The 24,620-nt window shown below is 50.6% G+C and overlaps 1 protein-coding gene across 1 annotated transcript in view; it reads right to left on the bottom strand.

The window, feature by feature from the left end:
• Positions 1-24,620, bottom strand: part of GABRR1 (gamma-aminobutyric acid type A receptor rho1 subunit) — a 31,002-nt gene that overhangs the window by 2,322 nt on the left and 4,060 nt on the right. Inside the window, exons 3-8 of the mRNA XM_008061424.1 lie at positions 22,695-22,762; positions 21,250-21,473; positions 13,727-13,809; positions 7,775-7,915; positions 4,014-4,166; positions 588-784 (exon numbers count right to left, since the gene is read on the bottom strand). Coding sequence (XP_008059615.1) covers positions 588-784; positions 4,014-4,166; positions 7,775-7,915; positions 13,727-13,809; positions 21,250-21,473; positions 22,695-22,762 — 866 coding nt within the window. The remainder of the gene's footprint in view (positions 1-587; positions 785-4,013; positions 4,167-7,774; positions 7,916-13,726; positions 13,810-21,249; positions 21,474-22,694; positions 22,763-24,620) is intronic.

The following is a 24,620-nucleotide window of genomic DNA, read 5'->3' as shown; positions in this document are numbered from 1 at the left end:
AGACAACTTGGCGAGTCCGCATCTCTACAATAAATCAAAAAATCAGCCGGGTGTGTTAGCGCCTGCCTGTAGTTCCGGGTACTCGGAAGGCTGAGGCGGAAGGATCGCCGGAGCCCAGCGGGTCGAGGCTGCGGTGGCCGGGAGCGGCCGCTGCGCTCCAGTCTGGGCGACGGAGTGAGACTCCAACTCAAAAAAAAAAAAAAGCTGCTGAACACTTAGCTAAGTGTGGACAGGCGCCCTTGTAAATCCCTCATCGTGAAATATGCAAGCGTGTCGAAAGAATCTCCAGGGCAAGAAGTTCACCGAAGTCGAACACAGCCTCTCCCAGCAAGCTGGAGCTCTGATGCCGATGGGCTAGAACACTTGCCCAGAGGGCAGCCTGCACTACCAGGGACCAGCCCTTCAAAAGACGATTCCATTTTCGGGGGGAGGCCCCCTCGTGCATGACTTTGCCTTTCATAATAACCCTGTGAAGTAGACAGTGGAGGCCTCATGCCCCATTTTGCAGAGAAAGTCTGAACTGCCCAAGGTCCCGGGGTTAGCCCGGATCGTCCTGACCAGACCCGTTAAACCCCAGACAAAGTCACCTTCTCCCGCAGCTTCTGTTCCTTGCGCTCCTGCACCGTGGTCAGGTAGTTGACGGCCGCGTACTCCAGCACCGAGAGGAACACGAACACGAAGCTGACCCAGAGGTAGATGTCCACGGCCTTGATGTAGGAGACCCGGGGCATGGAGGCGTTCACGCCCGTGATGATGGTGGACATGGTCAGCACCGTGGTGATACCTGCAGACACGGGCAAGCAGTGAGCACTTGTCTTCCACCAGACATGGGACGGCTTCTTGTCTCTGCTTCTCTGTCCCCACTGCTCCTTCGATGCGGAACGCCTCCGTCCCTGTCCCTCTCTCTAGCAGACACCTACGCATCTGCCAAGATTCGGCTTTTAGGAAGCTTTTCCCGTCCCTCGACCTTCACCCTCATCCTTTCCCCGGTGTATGCCCTGTGTTTTCATTGGAGCATCTGTGTCGTTCTAGCCTTCTGCAGAGAAGCCCAGATGTTATTGGCATTGAGACATTTATTTCAGTTTTTCTTAGACTAGAAAATATAGTTTCTTTTTTCTTTTTTCTTTTTTTTGACGTGGAGTCTCACTCCGTCGCCCAGGCTGGAGTGCAGTGGTAACGCTCACGGCCACCACAGCCTCGACCTGCTGGGCTCCAGCGATCCTTCCGCCTCAGCCTTCCAAGAAGCCAAAACTATTTGGGGTGTGCTACAGCACCCGGCTAATTTTTGATTTATTGTAGAGACGAGGTCTTGCCAAGTTGTCCGGGCTTGTCTGGAACCTGCGGGCTCAGGCAATCCCCTCGCCTCAGCCTCCCAAAGTGCTGGGATTAAAGGCTGAGCCACCGAGCCCCGTCTCAAATTTTTAAAAATAAGAGATTGGCCAGCTGCGGTGGCTCAAGCCTATAATCCCAGCGCTTTGGGATGCTGAGGCGAGAGGATTGTCTGAGCCCAAGGGTTCGAGACCAACCTGGGCAAATTGGCGAGACTTCCTCTCTACAATAAACCAAAAACTTAGCCGGGTGTGGTGGTGCGCGCCTGTAGCTCCAGCTACTTGCAAGACTGAGGCAGAAGAATCGCCTGAGATCAGCAGGTCCAGGCTGCGGTGGCCATGGGGCAACAGTGAGACTCCAACTCAAAAAAGAAAACAAGAGAGATTGCATATATGAGACAGTATATATGTATCTTTAAAAAAAAATAACAGACATGGGGTCTTGCTATGTTACCCAGGCTGGGCTCGAATTCCTGGCCTCAAGCCATCTTCCTGCCTTGGCCTTCAAAAGTGGCTACAGGCAGGAGCCACCGTGCCTGGACTACATATGTCTCTTATAACTCCTGCTCCACCAAGAGAAAAAAGTGCACAAGGTTTATTTTAATATTGTGTCCTTGCTCTGTTGTGGAGTCCTGTACTCCGAGACCTGTGTTAACAGCTGCCACCGCGTTTGGACGGGGCTGCCCACTCGACATGTCCTTTGAGGACTCAGAGGTCTGTGTCGCTAAGGACGACACTGTTAACTTCAGCTGGAGGAGACAGATTTTAAAACTGGAATGTAGATTTATGTAGCACAGTAACTGTTCAAGCTCCAGAACAACTGTTCGAGGGCAGGGCATCTGTCCATGGAAATGTGCCCAGGATTTCAAATTAAGCTCAGAACATTTGTCTGGCAAACGTCAAACCACAGGGGATTGGGGTCATCCCAAGGGCCGGCTCCAATCCAGTTTCACTAAAACCTGGCGGGTCGCACTCTGCCTGCCGTGCAGCCCCTGAACCGTCGAAGCCACGGTGGCGAGTCTGGTGAAGTGGGCAAAACGTTTAAAGTGAGAAAAAGAGTCGACGGCAAGTAGCCACGAGGGACGTTTACAGGGCAGGGCTCAGGCTTGGGGTGTGAGACGGACCGGGAAGCCTGTTAAAAAATGCAACCATGAACGCAGAATTAGGAGCTTCACAGCAACTGGGATGGAGTGAGCGTCCGTCACACTCAGTGATCTGTTGCAGAAACAAAGAACTGAGCGCCACGTTCTCACTCATAAGTGGGTCCCGAACATTTATCAGAATACCACAAGAGAGGGATGGGCAGTAGTGGGCACTGGGGGTTGAGGGTGGTGTGAGAGGGCGGGGAAGACACGTAGCATCACTCGGGGCACCTGATCCTAAGCCAGGGGAAGTGAGGACCCGTGAGAGGCCCAGATTTCACCTGCACGTGGGCCACTTTTGTATCTAAACCTGACTTGTACCCTTAAAATAAAATAAAGAATTTTTTCTTAATGCGGGTGCTTGGTCCTCAGAGATTCGTCTTCATCTTTAAAATTTTTTTTTAATTTTAATTTTTTCTACTTTTTTGAGACGGGGTCTCACTCTGTCACCCAGGCTGAGTGCAGGGGCACAATCACGGCTCACTGCAGCCTCAACCTCCTGGGCTCAGGTGATTCTTTCCCCTCGGCCTCCCAGGTAGTTGGGACAACAGGTGCATGCCACCACACTTGGATAATTTTTTAGTTTTTGTAGCGAGGAGTTCTCGCCATGCTGTCTAGGCTGGTCTCAAACTCCCGGGCTCAAGGGGTCCTCCCACCTTGGCCTCCCAAAATGCTGGGATTACAGGCATGAGCCACCACACCCAGTTGGGACTCTTCACTTTTACCAGTTTAGAGATTCTACCACAAAGATCCCTTGGGCCACCCTTTAGAAACCTGGCTGTGAAATAAGACTCATTCAGCAGTGAGGAGCAGAGAAAGCACCTAAGACCAGCATAACACTGCCCCCGGCCACACACACACCAGAATGCGGCTCTAACAGGGCCAAAGCTGGGCTGTTTGAGAAACTGGCGGTCCTGGAGACGGAAACGGTTTTGCTACCTAGATTCTTTTTTCTTTTCCTTTTTTTGTTTTTTTGTTTTTGTTTTGGAGAGACAGAGTCTCTCTGTGTTGCCCAGGCTGGTCTCAAACTCTTAGCCTTAAGCAGTCCTCCCGCCTCAGCCTCCCAAAATGTGGGGATTGCAGGTATGAGCCACCACTGCCACCCGGATTCTTAATTGTGGAGTTTTACCTGCAAATAAATAACCTGGAGTTTTTCCAAGCTATAATGCCCAAAGGGGTATAGGACCAATTTAAAAATAATGGTTTTTGGCCAGACGTGGTAGCTCACCCCTGTGATCCCAGCACTTTGGGAGGCCAAGGCGGGAGAACTGCTTGAGTCCAGGAGTTTGAGACCAGCCTGGGCAACGTAGCGAAAAAACAAAAAATTTTTAAAAGATTGGCCAGGTATGGCAGTGCACCCGCCTGTAGTCCCAGTTACTCAAGAGGCTGAGATGGAAGGATCACCTGGGCCCAGGAGGTCGAGGCTGTGGTGAGCTTCTGTACTCCAGCCTGAGCAACAGAGTGAGACTCCAATTCAAAAAAAAAAAAAAAGAATGACTTGCATTCTCAGATGCTTGGAACATGCGCTCGAAATACTCCTTACCTAAGGGGACTCTGGCGGGCACAGCTCTGCGGTCGATCCAGAAGGACACCCAGGACAGCATGACCATCAGGGTAGCGGGGAAATAGGTTTGGAGCAAGAAGAAGAAGATGTGGCGACGTAACGTGAAGTTGATGTACAGACGGTTGTACCAGCCTGGGGGACACAGGGAGGAGACACAGCACAGGTCGCAGCTACTCAGCTCCGTCATCAAACAGATTGCATTTGGGGAGTCATAAAAGCTTTAGACACTCCTTCAGCATCTTAGAGTTCATAAATGAGGTGGAAGTGAGAAAAAACACGGGACAAAGGGAGGACATGCCAATCCACGCCAGCTCAAGGACTCTTCAGCCCCTGGCCGATACGTGAATGGAACCCCTTGAGAAGATCGTTTAAACTCTCGTTACCGAGATGGGGTAGAGGCCCCAGCAGCCCCCATCACCTGGAGCTTGTTAGAGATGCAGACTCCTAGGCCAGGCATGGTGGCTCACGCCGGTAATTCCTGCACTCTGGGAGGCGGAGGCAGGAGGATTGCTTGAGCCCAAGAGTTGGAGACCAGCCTGGGCAACATAGCGAGACCTTGTCTCTACGACAAAGCAAAACAATTAGCCGGGCATGGTGGCACATGCCTGTAGTCCCAGCTGCCCGAGAGGCTGAGGCAGAAGGAGCGCCTGAGCCTGGAAGGCCGAAGCTGCAGTGAGTCGTGATCGTGCCACTGCACTCCAGTCTGAGCAGCAGAGTTGGACTCTGATTCTATAAATAAATATGCGGACTCTTGGGCCCCACCCCAGATCTACTGAGTCAGAATCTCCATTGAACAATCTTTCCCATGTGATTAGCATGCAAAGTTTGAGAATTCCCTATTTATTTATTTGTTTGTTTGTTTGTTTGTTTTTTGAGTCAGAGTCTCACTCTGTCGCCCAGACTGGAGTGCAGTGGCCGCTCCCGGCCACCGCAGCCTCGACCTGCCGGGCTCCGGCGATCCTCCCGCCTCCGCCTTCCGAGTAGCCGGAATTACAGGTGCGCGCTACCATGCCCGGCTGATTTTTTGATTTATTGTAGAGATGAGGTCTCGCTGCCCAGGCGGGTCTCGAACCCGCGGGCTCAGGCCATCCACTCACCTCAGCCTCCCAAGGCGCGGGATTACAGGCTGAGCCACCGAGCTCGGCTTATTACTTATTTTTTTGAGTTAGAGTCTCACTCTGTCACCCAGGCTGGAGTGCAGTGGCTGCTGCCGGCCACTGCAGCCTCGACCCGCGGGGCTCTGGCGATCCTTCCGCCTCAGCCTTCCAAGTAGCCAGAACTACAGGCGCGCGCTACCACGCCCAGCTAATTTTTGATTTTATTGTAGAGATGAGGTCTCACCAAGTTGCCCAGGCGGGTCTCGAACCCGCGGGCTCAGGCAAGAGAATTCCCAATTTAAACAACTCCCTCTGGATTTCTTTATGGGGAGAAATGTGTTTTAAGTGAAAACATAAAGCCAGACACAACGTTGTATTTAGGATCAGGACAAACGATCACAGGCCCAGCTGTGTTTTCGCTTTGCCCTTGTGTTCTTTCTGAGGAAAACGCACTTATGGAGGCGTTGAAGCGGAGGAGAGGATGACGGACGGAAGAGGAAAATGCAGGATAAGCTTGAGACGCCAAGGACTGAAAGGAAAACTGGGACTTGGTAACATTAACTGGGGAACTTGGCACCCGGGTAATTACAACGCATGGGCCATGCCTCTTGGTACCAGCAAGCACTGTGGAGGGACTGTCAGAATGTAGAGGGACAGAAGAACCAGGGTCCCTCCGGAAGAATCGAGGCTTTGGGAGGATTGGACACCTGAGGGGAGGTGTGCTGGACTGCAGTGCTGGGTTGGAAGTGCTACAAGGCGCGCTCTCTCTTTTAGGGTAGAAAGCCTGCAGGGCACTTAAAAGGCCGGACTGCTCTATCTAGTCAATTGTGCGAGGATTAGCAACAGAAACTGTGTGAGCCGGACCGCTTGTCCAGCACTGAGAAAGACCGAAAGAAAAGAGAAAACAAAAAGAGGGAAAGAAAACAGGGATCCTGGCCGGACGTGGTGTTTCAAGCCAGTAATCACAGCACTTAGCGAGGCCAAGGTGAGAGGATGGCCTAAACCTGCGGGTTCGAGACCCACCTGGGCCACTTGGCGAGACCTCATCTCTACAATACATCAAAAAATTAGCCGGGCGTGGTAGTGCACGCCTGCCGTTCCGGCTACTCGGAAGGCTGAGGCGCAAGGGTCGCTGGAGCCCAGTGGGTCAGCGCTGGGGTGGCTGTGAGCGTGCCCCTGCACTCCAGTCTGGGCGACAGAGACTCCAACTTAAAAAAAGAAAAGAAAAGAAAGATCCCGCATGAGGACTTGAGCACAGTCCTCTCGAAAGGCGACTGGTCAAAAAAGCAAGGTAGGCCAGTTTTCTCAATTGCTCATTCACAGTCACAGAGTGAACTTTCTTGTTCTAATCTTCCCCCCACTTCTTTTTTTTGAGCCAGAGTCTCTGTTGCCCAGGCTGGGGTGCAGTGGCACAATCAAGGCACACCACAACCTTGCCCTCCCGGGCTCAGGCAATCCTTCCACCTCAACCTCCTGAGTAGCTGGGACTACAAGTGTGTGCCACCACACCTGGCTAACTTTTTTTTTAATTGGAGTCTCACTCTGTCACCCAGGCTGGAGTAAAGTGGCACACTCACGGCCACCTCAGCCTCGACCTGCTGGACTCAGGCAATCCTTCCCCTTCAGCCGGAATTCCAAGTAGCTAGAACTACAGGCACACACCACCACGCCTGGCTAGTTTATTTATTTATTTATTTATTGTGGAGACGAGGTCTCACCAACTTGCCCAGGCTGGTCTCTAGGACTCAGGAAATCCTCTCACCTCGGCCTCCCAAAGTACTGGGATTACAGGTTTAAGCCACCGTGCCCGGCCTTAACTTTTGTGTTATTAGTAGAGATGAGGTTTTGCTAGGCTGGCCTTGAACTCCAAGGCTCAGGCGATCCTCCTGCCTCAGCCTCCCAAAGTGCTGGGATTACAGGTATGAGCCACTGCACCGGCCAAATCTTTCCACACTTCTCACTACTGCACTAGACTAGTCTTGAGAGAGAGAGAGAGAGAGAGAGAGAGAGAGAGGCAAAGGATGGAACAAGTTAACCTCAGCTCTTTGAGTAGCACAGGGAGGCTCCCAGGAGGAAGGCCACAGAGGAGGCCCTTTGGCAAGGGGAGGCGGGTGAGCCTGTCAGACCCCTGGCTCAAATGGCAACAACAGGGCCCCACAGGGGAATGACCAGGGATTCCTGCACTGAGAGTGGGAAGACAGTCCCAAGGAACAGCTGTGCAGCAGAGGGGCTCGGCGAAGGTGGGGCAGCCCAGGGCCTGGCTGGAGCGGGAAGAACACGAACAGAAACCAAGCCATCTGAAGCTGAACTTGGTTCCCTCTGCAGAGACTTGGGCTCCAACCCGAGGCGCTTAGCAGGGCTGCGACACCACTCCCAGGCTGGCCGCGTGATGGCCTTCAGGAAACTCCTCGCACAGCTTATGACTGAGTCCCCGCTCATACCTTGCGGGTCGTTTCTTCTGATGTGTCAGTGGGGTCACCTCCACCCCAGGGGCCCACCCACTAGACTCCATTTGGGACTCCTGTCTCGGGTTTCAAAGACAAAGGGCCCTGCTCACTGGACAACCACGGCACACCTTTCCTATGGTAGAGGATGAGCCTTTGCAGCCACGCGGACACCCGCCCAGCCCCCAGCCCATGTCACCTGTGCTGCTGTAGAAAGCCAGCTTGGTGGTGGTGTGGAATTCCTGAATGAGGAACTGGGACAGTGAGATGCGCTCGTCCGTCTTGAGGGAGTCGTTGCCTTTTTTCCAGTACAGCATGAGGTCGTCTTCCGTGTAGGCATCTGAAAGGACAGCGGGGTGGGCATCAGACACCAGGCAGTGGCCAGACAGGATTGTCTGTGGGGCCGCTGGAAGCCATCGGTCCCGACCCTCGCACAAGTTATGGGATTTCAGTAGGGTCATGTAAATGGAAGGACAAAAGACCAAAATGGAATCAATGCAGCCATTTTAACACTGCATAATTCTGTCTTGTTTTTCTTTTTCTTTTTTTTTTTTTTGAGTTGGAGTCTTGTTTTTCTAGCAGCTCACTTTAATTTACCCTCTAATCACTAGTCAAGGACAGAACTGGTATCCCAGAAACAACTATGAATAATTCTCCCAGCTGGGCACGGTGGCTCACACCTGTAATCTCAGATCCCAGCACTTTGGGAGGCGGAGGCGAGAGGACTGCCTGAGTCCAGGGGTTCAAGACCAGACTGGGCAACTTGGTGAGACCTCATCTCTACAATAAATCAAAAATTAGCCGGGCGTGGTAGAGTGCGCTTATAGTTCCGGCTACTTGGAAGGACGAGGTGGAAGGCTCGCCGGAGCCCAGCAGGTGGAGCCTACGCTGGCTGTGAGCGTGTCGCTGAACTCCAGCCTGGGTGACAGAGCGAGACTCCAAAAAAAACCCATCTCCCCAGTCTTCCAAAGTCATCAGAGCAAATGCTCATAATTTCTCCCAAAGGGCTCACCCTACAATTCAGCCTACCATTTATTAGGTTAAATCCAATGCACTCGCTATTTTTGTTGGGTCGAAGTGGTTAAATATCGGCACAATTTCACATGTTTCAGCCTTACAAACCCGGGGATCACTGGGCCCCTACCTTTCCTTTTTCAAAATGTAACAACTCATCAACTGACGACAAATGACTTTAAACACCGTCAGGTATCACAGGCTGCGTTCCAACCAGAAAGGCTCTGAAGGGATTCCACGATCACCACCCTCTCTGGAGCCACCGTCTCCTACACCCACCCCCACCTGCTTCAGGTGAGTCCACGTCTCACTCCAGCCGAACAGCCCTACCGCAGCCTGCGCGTAACTGAGGAAGAACCCCCTGGTGTTGCCAAGTCTGCTCCCGTGTAAGCAGTTCTTTCTGGGGCTCTCTGACACTGTTTTATTCCTGTTTTCTAACCCTTGTTCTGTGTGTGTGATGGTCAGTTTCATGTGTCAATTTGGCATGCTATAGTACTCAGTTATTCAATCAAATGCTAAGCTGTGAAGGTATTTGGTAGATGTGTCTAGTGTCTACAACCAGTGAATTTCAAGGTGTTATTCTGGCTGAGTGTGGTGGCTCATGCCTGTAATCCCAGCACTTTGGGAGGTCAAGACAGGAGGATCACTTGAGGCTAGGAGTTCAAGACCAGCCTGGGCAACATAGTGAGATCTCATCTCTACAAAAAAAATAGAAAAAAATAAGCCAAGCCTGGTAGCATGTGCCTGTAGTCCCAGCTACTCAGGAGGCTGAGACAGGAGGATCACTTGAGTCCAGGAGATTGAGGCTGCATTGAGCGGGGATCATATCACTGCACTCTAGCCTGGGTGACAGAGCAAAACCCTGTTTCAAAAAAAGAAAAGAAAAGAGGAGGTTACCCTGGCTTGTCTGTGTGGGCCTTATCCAACGAGGTGAAAGGCCTGGAGAGCGGATCGGAAGCTTCCTGGAAGAAGAGATTCCCCCTGTGCCCGCGGCATCAGTGCCTGCCCGAGGGTTTTGCAGCCTCCCCTCCTGAAGGCCTGGCTGGCAGATCTGGGACTCGCCTCGCCGGCCCTCACAATCCCTGAGCCAATTCCTGGCAAGCAACCTCTTACTCTCTATGCCCTGCTGCCTCTGTTTCTCTGGGGGAACCCTGGCCGAGGCAACCTGGAATAAAGGACGTTACACTTGGAGGCAGAAGCTGCCGGGGTGTTGTGGAGGAAGCCAGTGAATTTAGGATTTCAGTCTGGCTGTGTCCTGTCGCTCTGTGATGGGCAACCTTTTTTTTTTTTAATGTCTTTCTTCTTTTTTTAAGATATGAGATCTCACTATGTTGCCCAGGCTGGTCTCAAGCAATCCTCCAGCCTTGGCCTCCCAAAGTGCTGGGATTATAGGCATGAGCCACAGCACCCGTCCTGTCCTGGGCAGTCTGTGTCCCTTGTTTGTATGATGGCGACAGCTATCTTTTCACAGAAATCTTTCGAGGGACAGCTGATAAGGAGAGGTAAAGCCTTACTGACTTACTGTGTAGTAAGTAGTCATTCCCTTGGTCCTAGGTTTTACACCACCTTTTGCCACATTCAGTGCCCTACAGAGCTGTCCATCTGGCCCTGATGGTGGGCAACGTCAATATCCCTGCACCCTTTGGTCCCAGAGGATCAGGGCCAGTGGACATCGGAGCCCCTGCCACAAGCCCAGGCCTGCCTTCAAAGTGCCCAGGAGCAGTGGGATTCCTCACTAGGACTTAGACGCCACCTGGAAGAGCTAGGGTTTGGGAGGAGTGTGGAGGTCATGGGGGTGTCCCCTGTGCCAGGGAGAGCAAGTGTTTGGACAGAGAAGGGAAGGGAACAGATGTGTCGAGGGCTAAAGATGTGGATGACTAGTTTACACGGCCCCAGCCTGGCTCTTCCTGGGACCTAGTTTTTGTTGTGGGTTTTTTTTTGTGTGTGTGTGGTAAAACGCATATAACGTATCACTTACCATCTTTTTTTTTTTTTTTTTTTTTTTAGTCAGAGGCTCATTCTGTCCCCCAGGCTGGAGTGCAGTGTGCAATCATGGCTTACTGCAGCCTTGACCTTCTGGGTTCAGGCAATCCTTCTGCCTCAGCCTCTCAAGTAGCTGGGACTACAGGTGTGCACCACTATGCCCAGCTAATTTTTTTGATTTATTGTAGAGACGAGGTCTCTCCAAGTTTCCCAGACTGATCTCGAACCTCTGGGCTCAAGTAATCCTCTCATCTCAGCTTCCCAAAGTGCTGAGATGACAGGCATGAGCCACCGCACCTGGCCAGGGTTCCAGTTTCTTCACACCCTCACCAACACTGTTTCTGTGTTTTTGGATGGTAGCCACCTGATGGGTGTGCGGTGGTATCTCATGGTAGTTTTGTTTTGCATTTCCCTGGTGGTTAGTGATATCGAGCATCTTTTCATGTGCTTCTTGGCCATCTGTGTGTTTTCTTTGAAGAAAAATCTATTCAAGTCCTTTGCCCATTCTCTTAAGTGAGTTGTTCATTTTTGTGTTGTTGAGTTTTAATTGTTCTCCACATATTCTGAATATCAGTCCCATCTCAGATATATAAGGGCTGACAATTAAGTTCACTAAACTCATCCTAGAAAAAGGGCTACATACCTCATTGCTGAATATCACTACGGTCACCTTCGAAGTACTCCCTTGGGGAAGCTGTGCACCTACACCAGCAACTAGTCCACCCTTCAAAGCACTTTTTGAACTCTTTTCCTGGAATGGCCATCAGAGCTGTCGTCATATGACCCTTGATGTCCTGAATGCCATCAAAATGTCTTCCTTTCAGCATTTCCTTTATCTTCGGGTAAAGAAAAAAGTCATTGGGGGCCAGATCAGGTGAGGAGGGTGTTCCAACACAGTTATTTGTTTACTGGCTAAAAACTCCCTCACAGACAGTGCTGTGTGAGCTGGTGCCTTGTCGTGATGCAAGAGCTTCTCTGGGGCCATTTTTGCTCACGCCTTTCTCATGCCAAGATTTTCAAAGATTTTCCTGTTCCTGTATTGAAAGATTTTGTATTCAAAGATTTTCCTGTTCTTGTCTATTTGGTCTGCTATGTTTCTCACAGTCAGCTGATGATTGTGACACACAATTCCATGAAGTTTTCAATGTTTTCATCAGTTCTGCTTATTACTGCCCATCTTGACTTCTCTTCATTAGTGACGTTTTCTCTCCCCGCAGAAAAATGTTTAATCCATTTGTACTGCCATTTTCTTCAAGGCATTATCCCCATAAACTTGGACTGACATGTCCCTGACTTCACTTCCACTTTTGCCAAGTTTAACAAGAAATTTAATGTTTTTTTTTCTTGCTCTAATTCAAGCTCTGACATTCTTGCGACGATAGCTCTGATGACCATTCCAGAAAAAGAGTTCCAAGACTGCTCTGATGGGTGGACAAGGCAGTGGCATCGGTGCATAGCCTCCCAAAGGGGAGTACTTCAACGGTGACCATAGTGATATTCAGCAATAAGGGATGTAGCCCTTTTCCTAGGATGAGTTCATGAACTTAACTGTCAGAACTTGTATGATTTGCCAATATTTTCTCCCATTCTGTGGGTTGCCTTTTACTCTGCCGATTTTGTCTCTTGATGCACAAAATTTTAAAGTTCTCATGAAGTCCAATGTTCCTACTTTTTCATTCATGGCCTGTGCTATGGGGCCATGGGGACCGGTTCTTGACTCTCCCAGGATTCCATGTGTGTGCAAGTTTCCCACAGTCCCTTGGCTGTACCTGAAATCTCAACCCACATGAACCCGCAGTGGCATTTCCTGGGGCCACTGTTGCCACAGGTGTTTTTGCCAGGAAATTCTTCCTTTAGTGAAAATCATATTTAGAAGAGCAACAAAACAGATGAAAAATGACCTCTCTTGCTGGGCTCGGCGGCTTAGCCTGTAATCCCAGCACTTTGGGAGGTTGAGATGAGAGGATTGCCTGAGCCCACAGGTTCGAGAACAGCCCTGGGCAATTTGGCGAGACCTCATCTGTACAATAAATCAAAAAATTAGCCAGCGTGGTACTGCGTGCCTGTAGTTCTGACTGCTTGGAAGGCTGAGGCAGAAGGATCGCCAGAGCCCAGCAGGTTGATGGTGGGGTGGCTGTGAGGGTGCCACTGCACTCCAGCCTGGGCAATGGAGTGAGACTCTGACCCCCCCAAATGACCTCCCTGGATGAACTCTGTGTGTGTGTGTGTGTGTGTGTGTGTGTGTGTGTGTGTGTGTGTGTTGGGCCAAGGGGCTTGGAGACCCATATTTGTGGGGCCCTCTACCCACCTCCCGAAGCAATTGCCCTGGGAGCTCTAAAACCTCTAGGTTCCATAGAACAAAGTTTTTTGTTGTTGCTTTTTTGTTTTTGAGTTGGGTCTCACTAGGTCATCCAGGCTGGAGTACAGTGGCACGATCACGGCTACCACAGCCTCGACCTCCTGGGCTCAAGCAATCCTTCTGCCTCAGCCTCCCAAGTAGCTGGGACTATAGTCACCTGACATGACTAATTTTTTTTTTTTTTTTGAGTTGGAGTCTCGCTCTGTTGCCCAGACTGGAGTGCAGTGGCCGCTCCCGGCCACCGCACCTCGACCTGCTAGGCTCCGGCGATCCTTCCGCCTTCGCCTTGAGTTGCCGGAATTACAGGCGCGCTATCACACCCGGCTGATTTTTTGATTTATTGTAGAGATGAGGTCTCGCTGCCCAGGCGGGTCTCGAACCCGCGGGCTCAGGCAATGACTAATATTTTTTAATCTTTTTTTTAATTATTATTTTAAAGAGACAAGGTCTTGCTATGTTGCCCAGGCTGGTCTCAAACTCCTGGGCTCAAGCAATTCTCCCACCTGTGCCTCCCAAAGTGCTGGGATTATAGGCCTGAATCATCGCACCTGGCCCCATAGAACAAAGTTTAAAACCATGGCGACAGAGCATTACAAAGCTAAATTCTGGGAATAGAAGGCTTTAGTCCCAAATTTGCTCCTGGTTTTAATTACCCTAGACTTAGCTTCAGTCTAAAAAAATCACTTTTAAAAGCACTGTCATGAAGCAGGAACACATGCTGTTCCTGTGACTGAGAGTTAGAGGTGGTCAGAGTCACTGGGTCCGCGTGTTGATGCCTGGTCCAAGTCTACTCACAGCTTTCGATTTCCAGAGAGCACGTTTGTGTGTCCAGGGGAAACCGGCTGAAGTCCATGTTGCACATTGCAGTCACTGTAACCCTGGAACCAAAAAGACAAGACTCATATGTTCGTAGGCTGCAAAAGACAAGTGCAAGATGATAAAGCCAACAGAAAAGGCTTGCCCCCTTCCGACGTGACTGCCTCCTTCTCGTGACTTCCAAGCACATGTCAGGGTGGAGGCGAGTGACTTCCGTACACCCCTCGGAGCACCCCTAGTGTTATGCTGAACCCGTGGGTCAGTGTGAGGCAAGCAGATATCTGCTAACACACACATGCAAGTATTTCAAAGATGCAACGGTAGCCGGGCGTGGTGGCTCAGCCTGTCATCCCAGCACTTTGGGAGGCAGAGGCGAGAGGACTGCCTGAGCTCAGAGGTTTGAGATCCACCTGGGCAACTTGTCGAGATCTCATCTCTACAATAAATCAAAAAATTAGCTGGACGTGGTGGCATGTGCCTGTAGTTCCAGCTACTTAGAAGGCCAAGGCGGAAGGATCGCCGGAGCCCAGCAGGTTGAGGTTGCGGTGGCTGGGAGCGTGCTACTGTACTCCAGCCTGAGCGACGGAGTGAGACCCTGACTCCTTAAAAAAAAAAAGACCCAATGGTCTCAATCAATAGAACAATGAGACATTAGAACTTCCATGATATGAGTCCTTAAAAGAAGCCCTACGAGCATTATATTATTCTCTTATTTTAGATAAATTCAAGTTCTTATATTGATTTTATTGATATTCAGTATCACGTACAATACGATATACACTTATGCCTGCGGCCAAACTCAGTGCTTCTTTTTTCTTTTTCTTTTTTTATACAATGTTGATATTTGTATATTGATAATAGTATCTAGTATTTACTACTGGGCTTTTTATTTTTTTAGAGACAATCTCTTAAAGTGGTGCAGTCATAGCTCACTGCAACCTCAAACTCCTGGGCTCAATTAAGTCTCCTACCTCAGGTTCCCAGATAGCTAAGACAACAGGCACATGCCACTGTGTGGTTATTTTTTTAAAAAATTTATTTTGTAGGAACAAGTTCTCGCTATTTTGCCCAGGCTGGTCTCAAACTCCTGGCTTCAAGCGATCCTCCCACCTTGGCCTCCCAAAGTGGTGGGATTACAGGCGTGAGCCACTGTGCCCAGCCATATTTGTTTTTAGTGGATAATTCCTTGGAGATCATAGTAATGGGAAAACACTGAAAGATCTTATTATACTAACATGCAAGCACCTGATGGCATCAAATGGTTTTGTTTAACGGTTTACACAGGAAAACAGGCTTCTGCATCAAAGCACAAACAATCAAACACAGATTAGTCCTAAGTGAAAAGTTTCTCATCCAGTGGGGAATTTCATGGTAGGACGTGATTCACAGCCATTGGCTGGCACTGAACGTTTTATTTTTCCTTCAGCCACACACAAGATTGGCATGTATAAGCTGTGGAAGTGATCTGGATGGATTCATGGCCAAAAAGGGGAAAAAAAAAATCAGTGTTAATTTAAATGGAAATTTCCAAGGAAAGAGCATTCTTTTTTTTTTTTTGAGTTGGAGTCTCACTCTGTCACCCAGACTGGAGTGCAATGGCCGCTCCGGGCCACCACAGCCTTGACCTGCCGGGCTCCGGCGATCCTTCCGCCTCAGCCTTCCGAGTAGCCGGAACTACAGGCGCGCTACCACGCCCGGCTGATTTTTGATTTATTGTAGAGATGAGGTCTCGCCAAGTTGCCCGGGCGGGTCTCAAACCCGCGGGCTCAGGCAATCCACTCACCTCGGCCTCCCAAAGTGCTGGGATTACAGGCTGAGCCACCGAGCCCGGCTGAAAAGAGCATTCTTGAGATGGAATTGTCCAAACATTTGTCTCTGTTTTTCCACTTCTTGGACGAGAGGGTTGTCTGCAGCAAGGCATTTTGGATCGTCAGCAGCTGGGTAGTCTTATGTCCCTGGGAAACTCTGATGATGGGGGTGTAAGGAGGTGGGGGTCAGGTTGGCAACTGACTTGGACCCCAATGGGTGGGGTGGATTGTCATCATATGACTAATGGCATCACCAGCAGGAAAGCAGTTGGAACGCAGTTTGGGAACACTAGGAGCTAACGTTAAGGGCATGAAATGTCCAATGCAGGACATTTTTTGCTATGAACAAGAGGACGGAATATCTCTTCTCTTTTTATTAGTACAAGAACAGATGTTTTCAGACTCTCAGACATCATCAGACTGCGTCTTTCCACCCTGACAGGATGCTTTTCCACTCACAACCAATATGTAAAACAAGCATTTGTGATGTAATCCAAACCTATGCTTATTTTTGTTTCCCCAAGTCCCTTTAAATTAATTCATTGAGTCAGGCACGGTGGCTCACGCCTGTCATCCCAGCACTTTGGGAGGCGGAGGCAAGAAGATTGCCTGAACCCAGGGGTTTGGGATCAGCCTGGGCAACATGGTGAGACCTCGTTTCTGCAATTAAAAAAAAAAATTTAAAAATTAGTGGGGCATGGCGACATGCGCCTGTAGTTCCAGCTACTTGGAAGGCTGAAGGGGAAAGATCTCCTGAGCCCAGCAGGTTGAGGCTGCGGTGGCCGGGAGTGTGCGACAGAGCGAGACTTTGACTCAAAAAAAAAAAAAAAATTAATTCATGGGAAGGAATCTTCCCTTGCCCTGGATGGAAACTTGGTGAGACATGTGGCCCTGCTGCTTACTCTCATGTAATAGTCAAAACCCTCTCAAGTCAAACCTTCATTCAAAAAGTAAGAATTTCCGTCCAAGATTTTTTTTTTTTTTTTTAAATAGTAGAGATGAGGTCTCATTATGTTGCCCAGGCTGGTCTTGAACTCCTGGGCTCAAGCAGTCCTCCTGCCTCGGACTCCCCAACTGCTGGGATTCTAGGTGTGAGCCACCACACCCGGCCAGCCCGAGATGTTAATCAGTCTCAAACATCATTCCAGTTAAGGTGTCTGCTCCCCTGCTCAGCTAAGATACGAAGTTGGCATTCGCGGAGTCGGGTCTGTCCCTCTCGGATCACCTCCAGCACAGGTGGAAGTGAGGAGAGGAGGAGGCGAGGGCAGGGCAGTCCTCTGGCTGGGTGGCCTCGTACTCTCTAGACCTGCTAGCAGATGGAAGCTGGGGCTTTCCTTCCTGGGTTCTTCGCTCCCACAGCTGGGCGCCCTGGGCTGCAGGCTTCCATGCCCCACCCCCTCTGGGTTCACCCACATCCCCTCCACGGGCATTTGCCTATTCCCAGCAACCCTGGGGGTACAGACGGATCCCACCACGGCAGAGCTTCCGGCTCTGCCCCCGGTAGTCAGACAGCTCTCCCCCACCCCCACATCAACCACACAGTGTCCCGGCGGTAGGCACACCCCCCCCCCAAGCACTGCAAGTGGTCCCCAGGAAGGCCCCGTCACGTCACACCCACAAATCTCTCCCAAGAAAAAGCTCACACGTCTTTTCTTCCTCCCATCCTTGCTGACTTTTATGTCTTGAAGTTGACTAAAAGTTCAGAAGTCGTGGAATGGGGTTTTCAACATTTCCTTCGTAAAATCTACCAAGTGCTGCTTACTGGAACATGGCACTTGTGAATTTCACTTTTTTTTTTTTTGAGTCTGGGTCTCACTCTGTCGCCTAGGCTGTCGCCTAACCTGCAGTGGCACAATCACGGCTCACCGCAGCCTTGACTGCCTAGGCTCAGGTGATCCTTCTGCCTCAGCCTCCCAAGAAGCTGGGACTACTGGTACATGCTACCACGCCCGGCTAATTTTATTTATGTTTTTGGTAAAGACGGGATCTTGCTACGTTGCCAGGCTGATCTCAAACTGATGGGCTCAAGCAATTCGCCCCCTGTGGCCTCTCAAAATTCTGGGATTACAGGCACGAGCCATCATACCCAGCTGGAATTTCACTTTTTATTGTAGGTTGGTGCCTGGGAAACTTTGCTCCCACTGTCCAGGCCACCGTCCTGTTACCTGTGACCCTATCTCTCCACACATTGCGTTGTGTGCATACCCAACTTGCAGTGTAACCATGGGTTCCATGCCTGTCTCCTTCACTAGCCTGCAGTCACACTAAGGGCGGTGACCTCATATAACTTGTCTTTATGTCCCTGTAGCTTCAGACAGAACCTAGCAAGGCCTTTCATGCGCACAACTCCAGGGGTCACCCTGGCACCCAGAAGGCTATCCGTAAGAACCTGCTGAATTCATCAGTGAGTGAATGAAGTGAGAGGATGCTCTATTAGTATGTATTTTAGGATCTGACAATACCAAAGTTCTCCATGTTCTCCCTAAGTGAATTTTAAAGTGGTGATCCTCAGTAGCTTACACTTCTGCTTTTTTCCCCCTCACTCAAATCAAACAAACTCAAACATTTATTTGCCAGGAGAAATCAACTCCTTTGTTTTTAAGCACAGGGATGGAAAGGAGGCCTTCCCCGGTGGGTGAGGCTCACTGGGGATTTTGATTCCGAACACGCAAGGTGTTTACTCTCCTGTTTCCTGTTCTGCTTCTTGTGGTCACATCAGGTGGGGCGCGGGACTACATTTCCACTGGCTTTCAACAGCCAATCGCTAGATTTTCAGGAAGTGTGTGAGCTGATTGTTAAGCACAGTCATTATTAAAAATTAAAAATGGTCAGGCACTGTGGTTCATGCCTGTAATCCCAGCACTTTGGGAGGCTGAGATGGGAGGATTGCTTGAGCCCAGGAGTTCCAGACTAGCCTGGGCAATGTAGTAAGACCTCATCATTACAAAAAATTTTAAAAATTAGCGGGATGTGGTGGCATGTCCCTGGAGTTCCAGCTACTTAGGAGCCCTGAGCCCAGGAGGTCAAGGCTGCAGTGAGCTGTGATTGTGCCGCTGCACTCAACCTGGGTGACAGAGTGAGACTCCTGCCTCAAAAACAAACCTCGGTGGCTCAGCCTGTCATCCCAACTCAAAAAAAGAAAAAAAAAAACTCAGACAAACAAATAATAAATCGAACAAAAAAAAGTAACGGCTTCCGGTTCCAAAATGGCAGGGTAGAGGCAAGATGCCTCACTCTCCCCCGCCACAAAAAAACCAAAGCCCAATCCATAGCGCTCAGACGTTCCCCAGCAACAAGCCAGAGCTCAAGTATGAGCTATTAGTATGTATTAATTTTTTTGTTGAGTTGGAGTCTCCCTCTGTCGCCCAGACTGGAGTGCAGTGGCCGCTCCCGGCCACCGCAGCCTCGACCCGCTGGGCTCCGGCGATCCTTCCGCCTCAGCCTCCAAGTAGCCAGAATTACAGGTGCGTGCTACCACGCCCGGCTGATTTTTTGATTTATTGTAGAGATGAGGTCGCGCCGCCCAGGCGGGTCTCGAACCCGCGGGCTCAGGCAGTCCACTCACCTCAGCCTCCCAGAGGTGCGGGATGACAGGCTGAGCCACCGAGCCCAGCTAGTATGTATTATTAGGATGAGACAGACAGCTCCCGGGGCCACAGAGACGTGGACACGCCGAGCAGGTGGCGGGAGAGAAGACTTGCACCCCCGCCATTCCTCCCCACAGCCTGCCTGTCCCAAGGTGTGGAAGGTCTCCCTTCAAGTCGTGATTTCCACATGGGAAAAAGGGAGACTGGGTTGGTCAGCCAGCTTCCCGACGACCTTGGGTTCCCTGGCAGAAGATCTGTCTTTGCCTGAACCCACAGGAGGCATCGTGGCTGCCTGAAGAGAGAAATATCCTCGAGGACCAAGACAAAGGGGTGTTCAGGACTGCCAGCCCCAGCCTCGGAAACTCTGCTCTGTAACGCGGCCAAAGGAGAAGACACATCGCAGTAGCTGTTCAGCAGCACCATGCTGCAGGAAGTATGTCTGAGATCCCCTGGGCAGGAACCCATAGCCAGCCTTGCACCTTGCCCGGATAATCCCTTCAGGATCTCCGCCCCGTAGGACAGGCAGCACTCCTATCCTTTAGTAGCGCTGAGACGAACCTGGGCTTAATGCACCACCTAGAGCCAAAAAGGAGGCACAGCCTAGCAGCAAAGATTCACTAAGCAAACGTATTCAATAAAAAACAGAAAAGGCTGGGTGTGGTGGCTCACGCCTGAAATCCCAGCACTTTGGGAGGCCGAGGCGGGAGGATCACTTGAGCTCAGGAGTTTGAGACCAGCCAGGCACATAGTAAGACCTTGTCTCTACCAAAAAATAAATAAAAATTAACTGGGCATGGTAGCGTGCACCTATAGTTCCAGCTTCTTGGGAGACTGAGGAAGAAGGATCACCTGAACCCAGGAGGTTGAGTCTGTGGTGAGCTGTGATTGTGCCACTACACTCCAGCCTGGGTGACAGAGTAAGATCCCAACTCAAAAATTAAAACAAGCCAGAGAAAACTGGAATAAATAACATTCTTCAATGCAAAGATATAGATGCATACCCACAAGAAACTTCAACAATCAGGGATCCATGGCCTTCCCAAAAGGACAAAGCAAAAAATCCATTAACTGACCTTTACATGACCATGATTTGTGAACTTTTTGACCAATAATTCAAAATTTCACTGTCGCCCAGGCTGGAGTGCAGTTGGCATGCTCACGGCCACCACAGCCTCGACCTGCTGGGCTCAGGCAATCCTTCTGCGTCAGCCTTCCAAGTAGCTGGACCTACTGGTGCACGCCACCATGCCCTGCTAATTTTTTAATCTATTGCCAACTTGCCCGAGTTGGTCTCGAACCCCTGGGCTCAGGCAATCCTCTCGCCTCCACCTCCCAAAGTGCTGGGATTTCAAAGTAGCCCAGGGTCCTCACAGTTTTTCAAGTAGGAGATTGTGGAGAGAAAGGGTAGAAAGCATGCCTGTGGCTAGAGGGAGCAAAAGAAGTATTTTTAACTAAAGTTCTAAAATATACCCCAAAAAATGGGAATCAGAAATGTCGGAGGAGGTAAGTTCTTGAGAACGCAACCTCTCTCTGACTCCTACTAGAGAAAGAAACCTTTTTTATTATTGAATGTAACATTCAGAGTAGGGCATAAATCATAAATATCATCGTGAAATTTTTTCCCAAGTGTATTTTCTTCTCTCTCTCCTTTCTTTCTTGATTCAGGATCTCACTCTGTTGCCCAGGCTAAAGTGCAGTGGCACCATCACAGCTCACCGAAGCCTCAACCTCCTGGGCTCAGGTGATCCTCCCACCTCATCCTCCCGAGTAGCCAGCCCGGATAATTTTTTATTTTTTCGTAGAGATGAGGTCTCGGTATGTTGCCCAGGCTGGTCTCGAACCCGTGGGCTCAGGCAATCCTCTCACCTCGGCCTCCCAAAGTGCTGGGATGACAGGCGTGAGCCACTGCAGCTGCCCCCACCCCCTGTATTTTCAAATCGAATAATTCTTTGAAATGTCTACCTACGTGTAAAGTTTGTTCTCCTTGACGTTGAGAACTGGCAGCTACTGAAAAGTTGGAAGTCGGGAACTCGGAGCCGAGGCCTGACGCCCCTGTTTGCAGCCAGCGCCCTCCCTGGTGGAGACGAACGTCGGCCCTTGCTCCTACCTGAGGCTGTAGAGCACCTTCCCGTCGGGCTGGACGCGCAGCATGACGTTGTCCGTGGTGGTGTCGTGGATGAAGGAGCGCTTGGAGTGCACGAAAAACATGTCGGGGACCCAGATCTTCTTCACGAGCCGGCCGTCAAACGTCATGCTCAGGTTGTTGGTGCTGGGGAAAGACAGCCTCTCGTCCTTCCAGTAGTGCCGCAGGTAGAGGGTCATCGTGAAGTCCTGGGGAGGGCGGAGAGGGCACCCCAGCCCACACGAGCCCGCTGGGGTGTCGGCCGGAGGCTCTGGACCCCTGTGAGCCACCTCGTCGGGGATGACACTGAGCCCCGTGGAGGAAGGGAGCACTGCAGGGGAGCATCTCGCCAAGGGGCCGTAGCAGACAGTCTAAGAGTGTGCCCGAGTGCCTCCACACCCCTGATAGTTCATCACCGTGGCGGGGAGGGAGGCTGCAGCCCCCGACATTGGTGACTTGAGTCACAGGTGCCAGAGAGTTAATGCCTCAACCAGAGGGGGGTGGGGGGGGTGGGGGGGTTGAATAAGTGCCCAGGCTCCCAGGCGTTCAGGGATCGCTTGTGTGGGGCTCTTTGCTGACTCCCAAGTCTGCCAGTGGAACTGCGCTCTCCTGTGCTCACAGGTAGGATGCACAGCCCTCACGGCTTCCTTCCCTTCCCGCCTCCCTTCCCCACTCTGTTCCGGTGTTTCCTGTGATCATCTCTCAGATATATAACTTAGGCTAAAATGCTTGTCTCCGTTCTGCTTCTTGGACCCAAACTGGGATAAAGCCCTACAAAGTCCTGTAAGTCAAGGAGGTGTCGCACGTTGTATTTTTGATGTGAACCCACCGAAAGGGGAAAAAAGGAACCCTCTACTGCTTCTGTATCACCGCAGCCAGGCACAGAATACGCAGGAATAGGCTGTGCCTGGCCACTTGGCAGCTACAACCTTGGACCTGGCTGCTTATACAAAAAGTCCTCAAAACACGGACGAGTTCCATTCCAAGAGCATGTTTGTAAGTACAATTTGTTTCAAGTCCAACAAAGTTGGTCTAGGTACCCAAAGAACACCGTCAGCTGTATAGGACTGTATGTATTTAACAGGCTATACTGACGCCTGGTGGAGAGAAATAATACATAAAACAATGCCGGGGTGCATTGTTGATGTTCATAACTTGAAGGTTCGTATGTAGGGGACTGACTGCGTTGGAGAACCTTTGCCCAGAGGATGCATCCGGCCACGAGAGCCTGGGCACTGGGGGAGAGCGGGTTTTTCATACCAATTGGGTGGCTTTGGGCAGATCTCTCCGAGTCATCTGAAGAATAAGTGTGGGAATTCCCACCCACCCAGGGCAGCTGTGAGACCAGGTGCATTTAGGTGCATGGAGCTCCTGGCCCAAGACAGACCATGTGAATTCCCTGCCCACGGCGTGGTCAGAGAAGTTCTCACCATGTCGACCTCCGAGATGCTGTCCAAGCTCTCAACCTGCACGTCCACGCCAACAGGGATAGCAGGGCCTGGGGACAGGGTATAACAAGAGCATTCTTTCTTTTTATTTGAACTTTTGCTATGGAAGAAGTAGCCAGAAGGAGCATCTCTCCTGGAACCTCAATGTCACGTCAGATTTAGTGGTTTGGTCATGCCAACCTGAAGTCAAGCCGGAGATACAAGGATGGACTCATAGGCTGGCTCCTTGGAATATTCCAGAAAAAGTTGAAAAGAAAGTTTGATTTTTTTTTTGTCTGAATTACTCAGATGACTCTAAAATGATGAGATTAGTATATAGCATTCCTCCTTGGTTACACATGCTCATTTAAAGTGTTTTGTTTGTTTTTGAGTCAGAGTCTCACTCTGTTGCCCAAGCTGGAGGGCAGTGGCACAATCACTGCTCACCACAGCCTCGATGTCCTGGGCTCAGGCCATCCTTCTGCCTCAACCTGTTGAGTAGCTGGGACTATGGATGTGCACATTTTTTTAATTTATTTTTTAATTGTATAGAGACAAGGTCTTGCTATGTTGCCCAGGCTGGTCTCAAACTCCGGGCTCAAGCAATCCTCCCACCCCGGCCTTCCAAAGTGCTGGGATTGCAGGCGTGAGCCACTGCGCCTGGCCTCATCTAAAGTTTTGACAAAGCCCTAGGCCCAATAATGGATCTAAGAGGAACTGACTTCCTGGCATGAGGTCACCCACTTTATGTGCTATATTTACTGCCTGAGTTTGCTCCTAGTTGATCATAGAAAGCTGTGTCTCTTGTCTGACCACGAGGGAAGCATTTCCCGGTGACAGGCACCGAGACCCGAAGTCATCCTCTGGCCGTTTGCCAGACCCATGGATCTGCAGCTTTGCTAATAATGGTGTCACTCCCAGGGGAGATATGATGTACCAGGATGGCCTTAAGAGTGATTCTTTTGGCCAGGCTTGACAGCTCAGCCTGTAATCCCAGCGCTTTGGGAGGCCGAGGTGAGTGGATTGTCTGAGCCCGCGGGTTTGAGGCCCACCCAGGGAACTTGGCGAGACCTCGTCTCTACAATAAATCAAAACTTAGCTGGGCATGGTAGCACGTCCCTGTAGTAACAGCTAATTGGAAGGCTGAGGCGGAAGGATCGCCAGAGCCCAGCAGGTTGAGGCTGTGGTGGCCAGGAGGCATGCCACTGCCTGGCAGCCTGGGCGACAGAGTGAGGCTCCAACTCAAAAAAAAAAAAGAGTGTTTTTTTTGGGTCATTTCTAAACCATAAACACTTAATATTGATAAAGAGAAAGAAAGCACAATAGGCGAGGCATGGTAGCTCACACCTGTAATCTCAACACTTTGGTGGGAGGATCGCTTGAGCCCAGGAGTTCAAGACCATCCTGGACAACATTTTGAGATCTCATCTCCACAGAAAAATTTTTAAAAAAAGATTAGCTGGGCATGGTAGCACACGCTTTGTAGTCGCGGCTACTCAGGAGGCTGAGACAGAGGGATTGCGTGAACCCAGAGGTCGAGGCTGCAGTGAGCTGGGATCTTGCCGCTGCCTTCCAGCCTGGGTGACAGACTGAGGCCTCAGCAAAAGAAGAAAGGAAAGAAGGAAGGAAAGGAAGGAAGGAGGGAGGGAGGGAAGGAAGCAAGGAAGGAAAAGACAAAGCAAAAGAAAGACAAAGCAAACGGGCTCCAGCCCTTTCTCCTGATCTCAGGATGAGGGCGGGCACGGAGCACACCCGAATCATCGTGGAGTGGAAAGGTGGGTTGAGCCGGGCTGGGTGGCTCAGCCTGTCATCCCACGCCCTTGGGAGGCTGAGGTGAGTGGATGGCCTGAGCCCGCAGGTTCGAGACCCGCCTGGGCAGCGAGATCTCATCTCTGCAATAAATAAAAAAAAATCAGCCGGGCGTGGTAG

This window comes from Carlito syrichta, unplaced genomic scaffold (genome assembly GCF_000164805.1).
Source record: "Carlito syrichta isolate Samal-C Ts95f unplaced genomic scaffold, Tarsius_syrichta-2.0.1 Scaffold305248, whole genome shotgun sequence".
Lineage (NCBI taxonomy): Eukaryota > Metazoa > Chordata > Mammalia > Primates > Tarsiidae > Carlito > Carlito syrichta.
The sequence above is the reverse complement of the archived record's forward strand: the minus strand, read 5'-3'. Positions and strand labels throughout refer to the sequence as shown.